The sequence below is a fragment of the Harpegnathos saltator genome, unplaced genomic scaffold (genome assembly GCF_003227715.2).
Source record: "Harpegnathos saltator strain DR-91 unplaced genomic scaffold, Hsal_v8.6 scaffold71, whole genome shotgun sequence".
NCBI classification, from domain to species: domain Eukaryota; kingdom Metazoa; phylum Arthropoda; class Insecta; order Hymenoptera; family Formicidae; genus Harpegnathos; species Harpegnathos saltator.
Window position 1 is genome coordinate 1,223,240 of NW_020230549.1, and position 16,138 is coordinate 1,239,377.

A 16,138-nucleotide genomic window follows, 5' to 3' on the forward strand; every position below is an offset into this window, starting at 1 on the left:
CGAATGTCGTTAAGCGCACGGATTACACGCACGCACGGCAATAATATCACGACGCGAGTCTTCGGCGAACACGCGGGCGATTATGCGATTTCGAGGCCCCTCGCCGTCAAGCCGTTATTCCGAGTGTCCCGAAAAGCACCCTTCGGATCGATCGACCGTATCAACCCCTCGGAAACCGCCCTCGCGCGAGCATTCGACCTTTCGTGCCTGGGTTTCCCTCACGGATTTATTGATCGCCCCTTAGCTTTCCGCTTCGATGCCGGCGATGCGATGTCTTCCACACTCTCTCCCTCTCTCACTCACACACATGCGCGCCCGCGCGCGCATCCCTCGCTTTGCGTAGTGCAAAGCGCGCCCGTCGTTCATTTCCCGGCCTTTCTTCTGCGCACCGCGTTGTTCGACCGATCGTAAAAACATTATTCCTCGACGCGAAACTTCCTCGGGCCGGATTAAATCGACGGAGAATCCTCCTCCTCCTCCTCCTCTCTCTCTCTCTCCTTTTCCCTCGCGCGTTCGCTCGCTCGCTTTCCGTCTGTCTCTCTCTCTCTCTCTCTCTCTCTCTCTTTCAACTCTAGATAGACTACGTAAATAATTTTCGAGCGAGCCAGCTGCGGCAGTTTACAAGGGGCATTCACCGTGCGGCGATCATTATTTCGCGCGATTTCTACTGCCCACTGTAAACATCGCGAGATACGCGTCTCGGCTTTTGGAAGAAATTCAAGCGCAACGTCGAGTCCGCGCCCGGTAGTAACACGATAGCCCGCCGGTAATTCCCATTCATCAGCTAAAAATATTCCGGTTCACTCGATACGCCGTTAGAGCGGCGGTAGAGACACAGACGTTCTCTCCTTCCGGAGAGGTAAAATCTCTCGCGCGTCTCCGCGCGAGAGTTTTGCTCACATTGCGCATCGCGCGAGGCGAGTCGCGTCACGTAATCGTCACGTCGTAATCCATAAATCGCAATTTGCCGGGCGAATTTTACACACGACATTGCGCGACAAGCGACACATGAGTCTCGCCGGACGGAAAAGCGTTGCAAATGTGCCGAATCGAGCGTGATTGGCGGCGAAGTGCTCTCGAGGAGAGGTCCTTTCTCGCGGCAGCTGCTCCCTCCTAAATCCCGGGAGAGAGAGAGAGAGAGAGAGAGAGAGAGAGAGAGAGAGAGAGAGAGACTTTGTCGCGCAAGATTTTGCAACGCGCTGACCACCGCGCCGCCGTCCGAATTACACGTCACGTAATATCACCCAACACCACCGAGCAGTCTCGTTTTGCGTCCGAATCTCGCGCTCCGGCCCGAAAATAGAACGCGGCGGTGAGACGGCTTTTTGGCACGCCGCTTTCTGCACGAGCAATTTCGCAGACGTCGAGCACGCGTCGAAGCCTGACCGTTGATTTCGCTCCGCGTATTCCGCCTGCGTTTCGCGCCAATTGTGCCGGCCGCAGTCAGCACGCGCATTCTCGCGCGTGTTTGGCTCGTTCCTTTTTTCCTCCAAGAGCCTTTACGGATCATTATCGCGTACGTGCTCGCGAGTGCGTTCATTCTTGTGTGTTACATTCGTCTGTTTGAAGATACCGCGTTCGAGGAAACAGCTAACGGCACGAGAAAGAGAGAGAGAGAGAGAGAGAGAGAGACATCGAGCGCTCGGTTAATACGTAAATCGCCGTCTGATTGAAGGATGTCAAATGTTTACCTTGGCCGTATCTTATCGCTCTCTATGGAGCTCTCTCTCTCTCTCTCTCTCTCTCTCTCTCACCAGAGATTAGATTGCATTTAGTCAAATACACTTAATACATTTGCTCGCGATACGCCCGCGTATATCTGCCTTGAGCGAAACGTCGCCGGCGACGAAGAGCCGTGGCGCACAGAGTGCACCGCGCGAGCAGTTGCTCCAGTGCGAAAAGTAGGGGAGATTGCGCGAGCGCTCAGCGACGACACTTCATTTCCGCGGTGCGCGCAATCGAAGCCCACGAGGCGCGGGCTTCGCCCGTTGTCCCCGAGGTAATCGCGAGGTGACATTTCGCGCGTTCGAGGTCGCGACATAAATATGACGAGACGTCATTCGCGGCGGCCATTAACGCACACATTTCGAGCGGAGCGGCAGCAGGTGCTCCTGCGGGTCGGTAGAAGGGTTTCATAAGGTTAGTGACATTTACCGAGAGAGCAGGCTCGATGGCGGCGACGGCGGCGGCGGGGGGGTGCGCGGGGCTTTCTATAGAGCAGCGCGTAGAGTTCCACCGGCGATCGCGTCGCACTCGCGGGGACCAGTTTCGCCGGGCGGCGTGGCGTCGTAAATGTTGCGAGCGCGCGCGCGCGCGCGGCACACGGCGTTCATTCAAAGTGGCTATTCGGCGGCGACGCGGCGCGCCGCGCCGAGCGAAACAAAAGTCTCGGTCGGCGTCCGCTGCTCTCTCGGCCGCGCGATGACGCGGCATCGTCGTCGCGCCCGCCGTGTGTCTCGGCTTCATTGAAATTACAATCGCGCGCGAGCGCGCGTCGCACTTCCTTTCGCGCGCGCGGTTATTTCGAGACCGCGTGTGCCAATAAGACGACGAAAACGAAAGTTGAGTGCTCGCTCGGGAGAGCCGTTTCGTCGCGCTTTATCGCCACCGCCACTGGTCGTGCGTGCGTGCGTGCGTCGAACCACGCCGAGCTCTTTCAGTCCGAGCGAGACGGCGGAGAGGTGAGATCTCTGTGTGTTTCCTTCTGGTCGCGTGAGATACTCGTGACTACCCGTAGTCGCAATGTCTCACAAATGTGACACGAGGGGGGGATTATGGGTCTCGTTCCGCGAGACCCACGCGGATGATACGCGTCTCTGGTACTCGCGTATACAAAATAACGCGGATCGCGCGCTCGCGTGTGCATCTAATCTGTGGAGTCCATCCAGAAAGGGGCGAGAAGGAGGGGGGTCGTACGTGAGTAATTAACTGAAAACATGTGGTAACCCCCCTGCTCCCCTCCCCCGAGGCGCGTTTCTCAACACGCGTCTGATTATTCGAAATTCTCGCACTTTCTCCCCGATCGTCCGCCGCGAAGCCAAAGTATGCGCACGATCCAGAAACGACAGACGGGCGCGACCGCGTCTCTCGATCAAGGCCGCGCTCGCCTTTTTTTCTTCTTCTGCTTCTCATTACTCAGCGAGAGAGAAGCACTGCGCTGGGGCTTGCTCTCTCTCTCTCTCTCTCTCTCCCCCCGCCCCCTGGTCTTCGTCATCGACATCGCGCGGATGTATTATTACTTTACAGCGCGAGAACTGCTGTGATTTACGACCCGCGGTCGACAGCGATGTAAATGCGTGATAAATTATCCCACGGAGCGATCGTATTGTTCCCACGTGCGGCAACCGCCGCGAAAGACGTCGCGGCTACGTGGCCGTTTCTGTCCGCCTGCTGCGTCACCCGATAGATAGACGCGCGCGCCCGTTACGCCGAGGCGATATCTATTCCTCCCTGCCTCTCTCTCTTTCTCTCTTTTTCTCCTCCCCCGTTTCTCCGCGGTATATACCTATATTCGCTATCTAAATGATGCATTGGCCGACGTCTCGCGTGCACACCACGTGCATGTGCACGGCGCCGCGCGCACACACGCGCGTCGAGGAAAGTGCCACACGTGTGCGCGAACCTCGTTTCGTCTCGATCGCGCCTCCGCCCTCCTGCTGCACCTCTATCTGGCTATCTGACCCACCTCGCTGTGTATGTGCATGTGTGTGTGTGTGTGTGTGTCTGTCTTATCTTCTGCCTCTCCTCCCCCCCTCTCTCTCTCCTCTCTCTCTCTCTCTCTCTCCCTCTCTTTTCTATCTATATTTACCGGCCGGTGGAATTACGTCACGTAGAAATCACACAGTAATCACGGCGGCGGGTGCAGAAAGCGTAGGAATGCAAGCGCTAATTTGCGGCGCGCGATCGTACGGCGAAGCCGACGCGCAACGGAACGAGCACCGCGCGGAAGAGCCAGGGGAGAAAGAGAGAGAGAGAGAGAGAGAGAGAGAGAGAGAGAGGGAGAGGAGTTTTCTCGTGCGTGCCGGCTAACGAGTTTTCTCGTGCGTGCGTATCGCGGAATTATTTTATGCGCTTTCCCGCTGAAACAACCAACTTGCCCATCGATGCCTGCCGAGAGAAAGAGAGCGGGGGAGAGAGAGAGAGAGAGAGGGGGATTGAGGGAGAGGCACACTGGCAGTTGCGCTGTTTGAAATTATTTTCACTCGACGCGCCTTTTCGAGGAAAATTCCAGACGACGAAGCGATCGCGCGGCATCGGCATATCGCGACAGACAAAAACTCCTCTTGACGTTCCCGCGACTTTGAGACTCGACGATTTTCATGACGTGTCTCCGCGCTGGAGAGCGCATCGCGCAAAGTGGGTCGCGTCGCTCGGAGGAGCGGCTCGAGACGAAAGAAGATTTCCCGGACGGTCGTTAATGCGGTTAATCGAGCGTTCGTCATTCATATTCATTATCGCGCGAGCGCGCGCGCCGTTACCTTGGCGCGCGTGAGATCCGCGCGGTCGGCTTGACCTCGGCCTGCGCGAAAAATCGTTTATCGCCGATCGAGGGGAAATCGTATCGATAGTATGCCGATCGGCCGAGCGTTCTCAGAGTGTGCGTGCGCGAACAAACGAGCGAACGCAGCGGCGAGAAGGCAGCGCGCGCACGTGCGGCCGTAATCGTAGGCGATTGAAATCTCTCGCCTTCGCCGTCGCGTTGCGCAACGAAATACCGCCGATCCTCGCGCCGCCTTCTCGCGTCAGCGATTTTTCTCTTTCCTTTTTCCAACTCGTTATTATCTCTTATTCATGGCGCGCGCGCGCTCTCAAGATGATTTACCGGGATTGAAAATCGCCTCGACGAAGGTCGCCGACGGCTCCATTTACGCGTCTGTTGTGAATTTACCTTGCGAATCCTGTCGCGCTCTCTGTACACTTTTACGTCCGCTCGCTTGTTGCTCGTCGCACCGCTCAAATTTACATCGCAGAATAGAAAATCGCGTCTTCGCGTACGCGCGCACACACACACAAGCCGTGTTCTACTCCGTTTACCATTTCTATGCGCGACGTTCTCGAGTCTACGTTGAGCTCTCGGTAGATCCTTCTTCGGAGATTCGTCGGTTCGCGTTGTTCGCGGACACTGCTTGTGTACACTTTGAGATCGCGGATCGTGGATTACAACCCTCGCGTAAAAGACGTTTTTTGCGAGGCGACCGGCGGAGAAGGAGGGACGAGGAGGGGGCGGAAATGAAGTTTCAAGAGCAAATTGCAATTTACGATCAGCAGCGAAATCGGGTCGGGTGTGTACGCAGTCGCTCTAAAATTCTAGATCACGTTCGCAATTCGTACGTATCCGTCATGGTCGAAATGTATTGCGAAACGCGGCACGAAGCGATTTAGTCGTGGGCGGGTGGGTGGTGGAGGGGAGGGAATTAACGCCGTTCGGCGTTACTTCTTGAATACGTTCACCTCGCACGACGGAGTAAAGAGGCGATCGAACAAGGACGACGGCCACGTCGAAGGAATACCGAATGCGGGCGGGCGGGTGCGTTCTTCGGCATTGCGCTTCCCTCTGGACTGTCACACGAAGAGCGCACAAGTGCCGCACGTGTGCACTCCGGGGCCGAGTGTTGCCCTCCCCCGAGGGTAACAAGAAGAGTTTTTACTGCGCCAGGAAAAGCTCGCCTTCAGCGTGTCCGATTGGTTTATCCGCACGCGCGTTTGTCGGTCTTATCGTCATTCCGAGTAGGCGACGAACCTCGGCACTCGACTCCTCATTAATTTTCCATTCCGCGATCGGTTCTTGACCGTCTTAGAATTTGGATCAAACATTCAGAGGTCGAAGGCGTCGCGCGCGCGCGAGCGCGAGCGCGAGGATTCCTCGAGGCGTCCTGCAAGATTCATGAGTCTCGCGAGGATTCGATCGGACGTCGGGCATAATCGAGCCGCTCGCCCGAAGCGACATTGAAATATCGCGCCGCTCGTGATCGATAAGCGACCGTACGCATATATGTGGCGATTATACTTCCTCGTCGGCTGATCGATCTCGCGAGTGCTATTAATCTTTAATTGAACGCCGCCGCCGAGTTGAGGTCTCGCGTCGTGTTGCATCCCGCGCCGATATTTACGCGATTGCATATTTATTATGAATCGCAAACGCAATTGCGCGAGGCTAACGTCGAGGGGAGCCGAGCCGAGCCGAGCCGAGCCGATACGATTCGATTCGATTCGTTACTCGTCCTTGAAATTCCTCGTGTGACAACTGGATGACAATGAGACCACACGCGGCCGTTGTCTCGCCGCTCCAAACCGTGCTTGTAAACATTTCGCGCGAACCGATCAATGACTCTTCCTGGAATACCGACAGGATTTCTCGATCTCCGCGGGCATTGTAGCCAGGTAGGAATAATCGTCGTCGCATGTAAACATTGTATAAAAAGCATTAGTTTTAGGCGAACTAAGCGGGAAAGCGCGTCGTCATCGGCTTTGACACGGTTAGGTCAGTTTTCGCTCGCTCGTAAGAGATATCTTTCGCCGCGTCAAGTAGAATACAAAGCGAGTTGGCTTTAGATTACGATTTATCTCTCGCCACTTGAAGAGTAATAAATATCGTATGTGAGTCATGACCCTCCGTGAGTCGAAAGACCGTCCACTTTTGTGCGCGATTATCTTACCTTTCCTCAATAGGAAGTTGAGAAAAATCGCAGCTGCAGCAGTGAAGAATTATTAAAACTATCGTCGAATTAAGCACACGGTGAGAGAAGACTCGTCCTTGACGATGTGGATTGAAAGCTTCGCTTTTAAAACGTCCACGTTGTAACGTTGCGAGCAGTCCGACAAATGTTCGCCGAGGTGAATCGCGCGCGCATCGAAGGAACTCGCGAGGAAAGGTCGCAAAATTCGCGTGTGTCCACTTCATCGTTGATTCGCGGTTTGTTTGAGACGCGTCGATACGAGCGAACGAGCAGCGCAAGTTTGTCGCTCGGCCCGAGCGGAGTTACAAGTACAACGCCCGTTCCACGCGAAGCATAGGAAGACAATGAAGCGTTTAAAATTCCCCGTACTACCTGCCCGTGGAGGGACTCGGTCCTTCAGTGGTCGAATTTTTTCGTGTGTCGACCTGTGCCCCCCTCCCTCCCTCTTTCCCTCGCTCTTCCTGCCGACCAACAGGCGGCAAGAATCCTGCTGCCAGTCCGTGAACCGGTTTATTAACTAAGCCGGATAGGGCTGGTCGGGCCCAATAACAACGCCCGGGCCTGCTCGACTTACAAGCAGATGATCCTGCCGGGAGCGAGAAAGAGACGAAGAGGGAGGGAGAGAGAAGGATGGGAATTCCTGGGGCAGACCGGCCTTCGACCATCTTTCCCGTCTGGCGATTAACCTCACCGAAGAAACCAGTCATTCCGAGTAGAGCCGTGCGTTCTTTGAATCACATTGACCCCTGGCGCGCGAAGTCCCTTTCTCCCCCTCCCGTCTCTCCGTCTCTCACTCCTACGTGCTGCAGAAGAAACAGCCTCGTTGTGTCTGTGAACGTTATCGCCCGCCCTTATCGTCGACGCGACTCGCCGCGAGCCGAGGCCGAGCTTTAACTCTCGTCGGATCGAAATCCGAGAATGTCGGGAGCGCATTATTCATTCAGGGGGGGGGAGGGGATTATTCAAGAGCGAAATACGCGAATCGCACAGGCTCTGCCGCGCGCGAGGGGCTCGAGCGTGTCCTGGCTCGCTCGCGTGGACCCGCCTAAAGCTGGATACAGAATTTCAGCACGAACAACGCGCACGAGGCAAGCTGAGGCCACACACCGAATGCCTCGGATTGAAAATTGAAGAACGCACGAGGCAAGTCGAGGCAACTGTTCGACGTTGCTCCGGTCGTTCGGAGTCAGCAGTTCTGTTAATTAATTTTTCGCGTCGTGTGCGGCCATCTTCCGTACGCGTGCTCGAGTGCGTCCAAACTCGACCACGAATTATCATCTTTGATGGACCGACAGCGCTCGCCTCGGACCAACGTCCGCACTCGCATGCTCATGCGGCCTCGGCTTGCCTCATGCGTTCAAGTTCGTGCTCAAGTCTGTAATCCAGCTTAAAATTCGACGCGTAGGATCTTATCGCGCCAGGCCAGGCCTACTTCGGTGTGCAAGAAACGGCCCGGTAACGACACGCTACGCCTTCTGAGAATGCATCGCGCGCGCTTCTTCGGGCGCGGATCTCTCCTGCAAAGTCCCCGCGTCTCTCTCGTCTCCCCTCCCTCCTTCCCCGCTCGCCGCCGCGGCCACTCTCGCTGCTGAGTTGCATTATGTCGCGCGCGCGCATTGTGCGCGCCATCGTGGCGACTCCTCCGGGCGAGAAGCGCGCTCGTCAGGCATGCACGCTTGAACGCGTCAACGGGATCTGCCTTTCCCTCCTCTCCCCTCCCCCCTTCCCGCCCCGCGCTGACTGCGCGACCGACAACAACGCGTGCGTTATGCAGAACGTTTCGTAACACTGGCGTTCGCAGCGCTCGGAGAGCAGTGCGTCCGCCTCTGATGATGGTTCCAAGTTCGAAGAGCATATCGAGACTTGTCACTCTTAATTTGTACAATATTGATCATTATCCTCATTTATCATTATTCTCATTTATCATTATCCTCATAATCGGCGGATCAAGTGTCAGGTAAACTGCGCGGCTATTGTCGGAGTTGACTGGGCGCGATGAAACCGTTTCATTCTGATTCTTTCTCGCTCGTTATCTCTCTCAGTCGTCGTCCAGCTGTCTTTTAACGATAATACAATTGGATAGAAATAATTGTCACCGACGCGCGCAAGTATTGCACGCCGATGTGTGCGCGCGCGCGCGAGACCTTTACCGTTTCGAAGGTCGAGGCGCCGAGCTCGTCGACGGATACGTTCCTGAAGCTTGATTCATGTCTCATTAAACCGAGCCACGTGTTCGCTCGATGATTACGTCGCGACGTGATATACTTTCGCTCGTGCGAGCGCGCGCGTGTGATGACGACAGATAGGTTTGCCAGCTTCTGTCGTCGCTCGCTCGGAGCTGCGGCAATTTTGAAGCTCGTTTTCACGAACAGCGGCGTTTACGTGCTTTCCTGACGCGCTCGTTGCCGAGTGCGTGCGACTCGACTCGCCGAATCGCAAAATTCATCGCGTCGTTCCGATTATACTCGCCGCGTCCGTACGTGCGAATTTGCCCGAAACGTTAGATAAAACGGAGTCACTTGGCGAGCGAATGCTTGGGCGAGCTGCCGCTCGTAATCGCGTTCCTATTCCGCGCTCGGTGTCGGGCGAACCGCGGGGCAGATAAGTCTGTGTTGTTTACACAATTGCAGTGATATACACGCGCTTGGGGTAGCGTGTCCTCGGTCGTGAGCGTCGAGTCGCGGAGTATCGGAATGCAAACACCGCAGCCCGATGTGCTGCGTCCTCGGAAATCGCTGAAAAACGCAGTTCCTCGACACTCTGACCGTGAGGATTCGCCGACGCTTGTGCTTATGAATCTTAATGCCGAGCCAATAAATACGAGACGCGCCCCGATTAATTTCTTTGCCCCGCCTGGACAATCTGCGCGCGCGCGTTTTGTCGCTGAGGAGCGTCGACACTCGATGAATGAAAGTATTGAGTAACGTTATTATCGGTAACCCGGCTAATCGACGTCAAGTTACATATCGCTTTTTCCTCCTACATTGTCGCGAGGCGGAGACTCCCCGGGATTATCGAGAGGAAAGGCAGAATCGGAATCCTGAAGTGCCTCGCAATTTTACAACTCTCAACTCCCTGTCTCGTCTGATTAAGATTTATTTCTCTTGCGAGAACGTATACAGAGTATCACGCAAAATATTATTTCACCTTGACAAAATCAGACGGTGACGTCAGCTGAGCGGGACGATAACCGGCCTTGAGAAGGTAAACGAGTGTTACTCCGGTTGATGATTCGGTCGAACAGGTAGGGCCCAAAAGTTCCAAAAAAACTCTCTCTCTCTCTCTCTCTCTCTCTCTCTCTCTTACTCGCGTGCGGCCTTGAGAAGGTAAACGAGTGTTACTCCGGTTGATTCGGTCAAACAGGTAGGGCCCAAAAGTTCCAAAAACTCTCTCTCTCTCTCTCTCTCTCTCTCTCTCTCTCTTACTCGCGTGCGGCTCGGTTTTAACAATCACAAAACAGGGGCAAAGAAATACCTTCGTGAGCCAAGACAGTCTGGTTTTTCAGAACGATGTCAGAATACACGAGAATACGTTCCGCGCACTCGCGCGCGCGAACATCTGCGCGCAGAGATAAAGGGGAACGAGCGAGAGGAGGAAGGAAAGAGAGGAAAAGAGAGAGAGAGAGAGAGATACGAAATGGAAAAAGATACGTGCGGACGTATTTATCGCGCGTGCATTGTAAGGTCCGCCGACCGAGCGCGCAGATAAGCACGCGCGTTGCGCACGTAACAGTATAAATAACTTGCGCAAGCGTTAATGAATGCTTATCTCCCCGCGCCCCCTTGAAAAAGTCGCGAGATATATACCGAGGCAACCGTTGCGTTTTATTATCGTCGTTGCGCGCAAGAGAGAGAGAGAGAGAGAGAGAGAGAGAGAGAGAGCGCGCGCAGACGGTCTCGCGTTATATTTACGCGAGGCGAGCGAATTTCTCCGCGATGCGAGGAGAAGAAGCTTACTCTTCTAGGCTCTAGCCTTCTTCTTTGCTTTTTCTTCTTTTCTATTCAAGCTGGCGCGCAATTGGTATTAAATACGAAACAACTCGATTGCGAATCTAACGATGCGATTTGGCAGAAGCGAAAGCCTATTGTACGCCGCTCTTGATGACTGTCGTCATCATCGTTGCTTTCTTGATCGCGCGAAATCACACGTTCCTTCCTTCGCAAGCTTCGGTAGAGAAATATGACCAAAGTGAGAAAAAGAAGGATCTCAACGCGCGCGCGGTATCGCGAGCATTGGAACGTGCGATCGAATCCGCGAGCGATCCGATAACGGCGGCAGCTGATAACGCGCTCAGAAGGTCGGCTGCAACCCTTCCGTGCCACCAGTTCGTGTTCTCTCTCTCTCTCTCTCTCTCTCTCTCTCTCTCTCTCTCGTCGCACCACGCTATCCGCTATTTCCGACAGCGAGCTTTACGAAGGCGGCCAGGCCGTGGAGCGAAGATAGATCGATAAGGAATGTGAGTGCGAGGGAGCATGAGAGAGAACCGGCGGCCGAGTTCCTTTACGGCCGTATAAATTACGTGCGTATAAATTACGTCTGTCGTTTAGGCGTCGCTGCGGAACGCGCAATGTATGAAGACGCTCTCTCGCCTCTCGCGCAGTCAACGACGAGGCGAGGTCGCAGTTATTTTTTCCTTCTATTTCTGTGCCAAAGTATTTCTGTGATGGGCTTTGATTATCGAAGCGCGTTCTCGGCCAGTTTCGACCCGGAGATAACGCTTCGCGCGATGATAACGATCGCGCGCGTTGACAAAAGAGCGCGCGAGTTGAGGTGCGAGAACGTGAGCCGAGCGGAGTTGAGCGAGACTCTCGAAATACGCGCGAGTGTCGCAAATAGTCGCCTATGTGTATGTGTGCGTAATTTATTATTAATTTATACAATTAATTAAGACCTGCTGGAAAATTGCGTCGCAATGAAGGTCGCGATCCGGCAGAGTTAACCGAGTTAACCGAGAGCGAGAAAGCAACGTGCTCGCTCGCTCGCTCACTCGCGCCAACGGCGACGCGAATCGCCGCCGATCGCCGGCCAATTTCTACGCACCGATTCGCATAATCGCCGTGATAACGACGGGACGCTTCCCGCTGCTTGTTACAGGGAACGCCGCGAGGCGGAAGTGCGCGAGCTGGAGAAGCGCGAGCGAGAGGCGAAGATGGAACGTGAGAGGCTCGAGAAGCAGAGGGCGGCCGAGCAAGCGGTTCACAAGCACTTCGAGGAGTCGCTCAGGCTGGCACAACAGAAGGTTAGTCAAGCTTTACTTGAATATGGCGACGCAGCTTGAACAGCCGTGTCCGTCAATAACTTGCAATCTCCGATTTCCATATCCGCTGCTTCCCGAAAAGAAAGGCGCGACCCTCCGGACACGTGCACGTTTGTCGGCAAGGCCGCGAGAGAGCTTTTGTCTTTCAGCCGGGTCTTTGCTCAAGCGTGTTAGCTCGTTTGTCCCAATCGCATCTGGGGATCTTCAAGTGTCTATCCGTTTAATGTCGGGATGATATTTGTCACTCTTTGCCGAAAGCTAAAGGCGCCTACCTAAAACGTGTCTACCTCGTTTTTTTCTCTTCATCCGTCTTTCTCTCTATCGGGCGTTTCGAGCGAAAGGAAAGCATGCGGAGAGACAGAGAGTGTGGAAATGTTGCATTTTGGCCTGTCTTGGCCAAGCTGCAACATTGCACGCCGTGCAACTGGTGGCAACGGAAAGTAAAAGTGCGCAGGAAAATGTCGAGCGTGTGACGTTCCGGAGAAATAGAGGAACGATAGCTGACGGAAGCGCGTTGATTAACATACGGGACGTGTGCTTGATTTGCATTTGTAAAATTGCATGTGGAGAGGAATGTTACATCGTGGCGTTTCCGGCGTTGCGTTTGGCGCGCGATACTCATTTGACGGGCTGTCTCGTTTTTCATAACGTATGGCAATATTCAATTTTGACACGATGACGTCGCGTCAGTTCGTCAACGAAATGTCAAAGGCCACGGAGAGTCATCAGGAAAGAGTAAAGCGTTTTTCTCTATGGCGATGCCGAAAGGCACGCGAAGCTGTGCTGTTTGATATCGTAGGTGTCAAACTGCAATTCTGCACATCGCGAGTGTGTTACATGATATGCCATGCAAAAAACACACAAAGAGGGAGGGATGTCTGTCTAGCGTTTGCTTTGCGGTAGCACTTTGTGGTTCCGTTAGAATGAGGGGAAAGGTGCGGGTGAAAGTGAGAAAGGAGCAGAAATTTGAGGAATTCTCGTCTGTCGAGAATTTATTTACGTCAGGTAGAAGCAATTGTTTGATATAATTCGTCTCGTATATATACGCCTCGTTTCTCAATGCTTTTTCACGTAAATTATATAAGCGAGAAACTTTTCCTCTTTATTGAGCTTCTTCTATTTTCGTGAAAAAATGGCAATATTTGACGGCTACATGCGTATTATATTTGTATCAATAATAACTTGTATAAAATTCATCAAAAATTCGGGTCCATTTTCTCAGAACTAACGGTTTAAATTCTGACAAAAAGGAGGTGAGAAAGAATGTAGTAAATGACCAGGAATCCGTCACGCACTTTTGAAGCTTTGACCTGTTTCTTGTATCGCCCCTTTTAAACCTCGTGTACAGTCGGCACTAAAATCAGGTCGGGTTGCAATATTTTCATCCTATAGGCTTCAGATTGATCAAAAGTGACCTCTTTTTGTGAGATTTCTATAAGATAGGTATTGTTTTATGGAACGTGTGCTTCCTTCCATAGGATAGATATTCTTTTATAAAACTGTGAATGCGTACCTATGTACCAAAGAAGAAAACGAAAGAAAACGTGACCAGGTCATATTGCATTCGACTGAGTTTCTCTCTTTGAAATCTATAAAGAATGTCGTTATTTCACGCAGTTGCTTTAGTTCAATACCCTAATAGTCCTAACTCAGCATGAGAAAGTATCGGCTATCTTATCTCTTTTTTTATCGTCCGACTGTACGAAATCTCGGGAAAATGATAGCTCTTGAACAAAATTACGCTCGCGTATTATCGATGCATGTTTATATTCTGTTAAGTCGACAACTTTCCCGCGTTAGAATGTAACTCAGATATGCTCACAAGGACTCTGTCGTATATATCATATTGTGAAGGATTTAAAAGTCGATGACTTACGTTCTCCGAGAAAACTATTCTTTCACAAAATATGATAGCCTGGAGACATTTAGCCTGAAGAGAAAGAGAGAGAGAGAGAGAAAAGATGGCTATACTGTGAGATATTTCATTGACGGCACTTAAGGGTGTGACTCATTGTCCGAAATTCCGACGAAGGCCGAGGGAAGACCGCCGTTTTCTCGTCGAAGATTCATATTTATATCGATGAACTTAGCAGGAAACATTAGTCTCTGTTCTTTGTCCGCTAATTATCGCATCCATTGTCGTCCTCTCGGATTCAGGGAACGACCAGAGGAACCATACCAGTAGCGCGTCTAACGAGTTAATAACGAGGGGGTTGGAGTTTCCCCCGGGGTGCGCTCTTTGTCTCGCGACGAGATCGTTACTACACGATCCTTATCTGCACCAACAAGGGAGGGTGATAAGAGCGAGGGATGCAACGAGAGTTGTTGCGCCTCCAGTATCGGTTCCTTCCAAAGGCCTATCTGGCCGGAAACGGACTAATTCTTTTTTCGCTTCCGCTCTTACGAATAAAATCAGTAGATTGGGTAAATATGCGATTTCCAAAATAAGACGAATGTGTGTGGGTGTGTGTGTGTGTGTGTGTGAGTGACTGATAACAAAAGCAACATATTCCAGATAGTTTTACGGATAATCGAAAAGAATAAAAATAGACAAAAGTTTTCGTTGCTAGTTCTTACGTTAATGGTTGTTTTCTAATTGACATTTCGAAAATTTCCCCGCACGGATCTTTTCACGTGCAACAGTGATCTCGATTTGTTTACTTCGAGTAATTTTTTTGAGTTTATCCTTCAACACGGAAGGGTCACTCGCTCTTCAGATTTGTCTGTCTATGTCCTTCCCTAGGACGGTCCTTGCGTGACGGAAAAAATGTTAGTTTACAACCGCCTAGAATGTAGTTTCTACCTGCGTCGACGGCATTCTTCGATTTCAGAAGAGGAATCTCAGCATAGTTGGTTATTTTGGAACAGTAGTGTGAAACAGTTCGTAGCGACAACATCGTCAATTTCATTTATAAATTGTTCGCTTATAAAATGATATAATTGATTAATAGTCATCGTTGATATAACTAACTAGCTTCTCTAACTAGAGAATATACGTTCGTAAATGTGCTAATAGTTGATTATCGAACGAAGATTCGCCGATAAGTTGTGCGGACGGTTCTTAAACACATCAGAGAGAGAACGTTTGTAGAGAGACTTTAATATTCCGTCTGAGGAAACAGGCTACATTATTATCCGTGATACTTTGGAATAATTATCCAATTGATGAGCTCCATTTGTGACAACAGGGAAGAAGTTAGAGGTGGTTTATTCCACACATGGATCATTCTAATTGGTGGGATTACTATCGTTATTTTATACTTTTATACTGTGGACGACTTCCACAGTTCCCTTGGTGGGGAAGACCGAATGTTATTGTTTCTGGACAGGTGGGAAATGTTTTTTATTTCTTTTAAATTATATCACAATTACACATGGATCGCAAGCGATCATTACCGCTATTTGTCGATATACATGTCGATATTTGGCCGTGGAAAAATTGCAGCCAACAACGATAAAGAAGCTCCACGTTACTCACGTCACCACGTCTCCGGGGAGACAAAGAGAGATCACGTTTTCTATAATCCCTCTACTATCCCTTTAGTATCGAAATGCACAATATACGTACACATAAATATTTAATATGAAGTAAGAGTTTAGTTTAATTGTTTACAAAATATTATCTTGTATGTATAGTGCAGGCGACAATACAGACAATGTTTTCTTACTAAAACGTTGGCCAATTGATCGTAGAAAACGACAGCGACAATGCTTGATGAATAATTCCTTTCTAATGGATGCAATGAAGCCAAATTTGATTCAAATAATCGAGTCGAATTTGTCCGAGTTGCGAAAAAGAATCTCGCCTAACTTGAAAGACTTATGGAGGGGGGAGGGGGGGAGGGAATCTCGCGGTATAACATTGTACAATTTATTATTTTATGATGCTACAAATTGTTATTCATTGCCGTTTTATTGAAGTTTAAAGAGCTTGTTTGAATGTCTGTCTCAATTTGAATACATTTGACTTTTATGGATTGAATTACATTTTAATGGAACTTGCTCGATAAATTTTAACTTATTCGACTCGCGACTGGAATATCGCGATAAACAAACGTTAAATAATCCAATCAAGATAAATAAGCGAATCAATGGACGATCAAACGGAGTCGCGGTCGTCGAAGACTGGCTGCCGCCGCACATCCCCTGCGTCCTGTTGATCCTGCAAAATTCATCGGCTCTTAGCGCGTCGTTAACGCACAGG

General features: G+C 51.4%; 1 protein-coding gene across 6 annotated transcripts in view; it reads left to right on the forward strand.

The window, feature by feature from the left end:
* The window catches only part of Kdm3 (Lysine demethylase 3), a 311,563-nt gene that overhangs the window by 270,052 nt on the left and 25,373 nt on the right, over positions 1-16,138 (forward strand). For all 6 annotated transcript variants that reach the window (XM_025305753.1, XM_025305748.1, XM_025305751.1 and 3 more), the window contains exon 9: positions 11,772-11,916. In XM_025305753.1, coding sequence (XP_025161538.1) covers positions 11,772-11,916 — 145 coding nt within the window. The remainder of the gene's footprint in view (positions 1-11,771; positions 11,917-16,138) is intronic.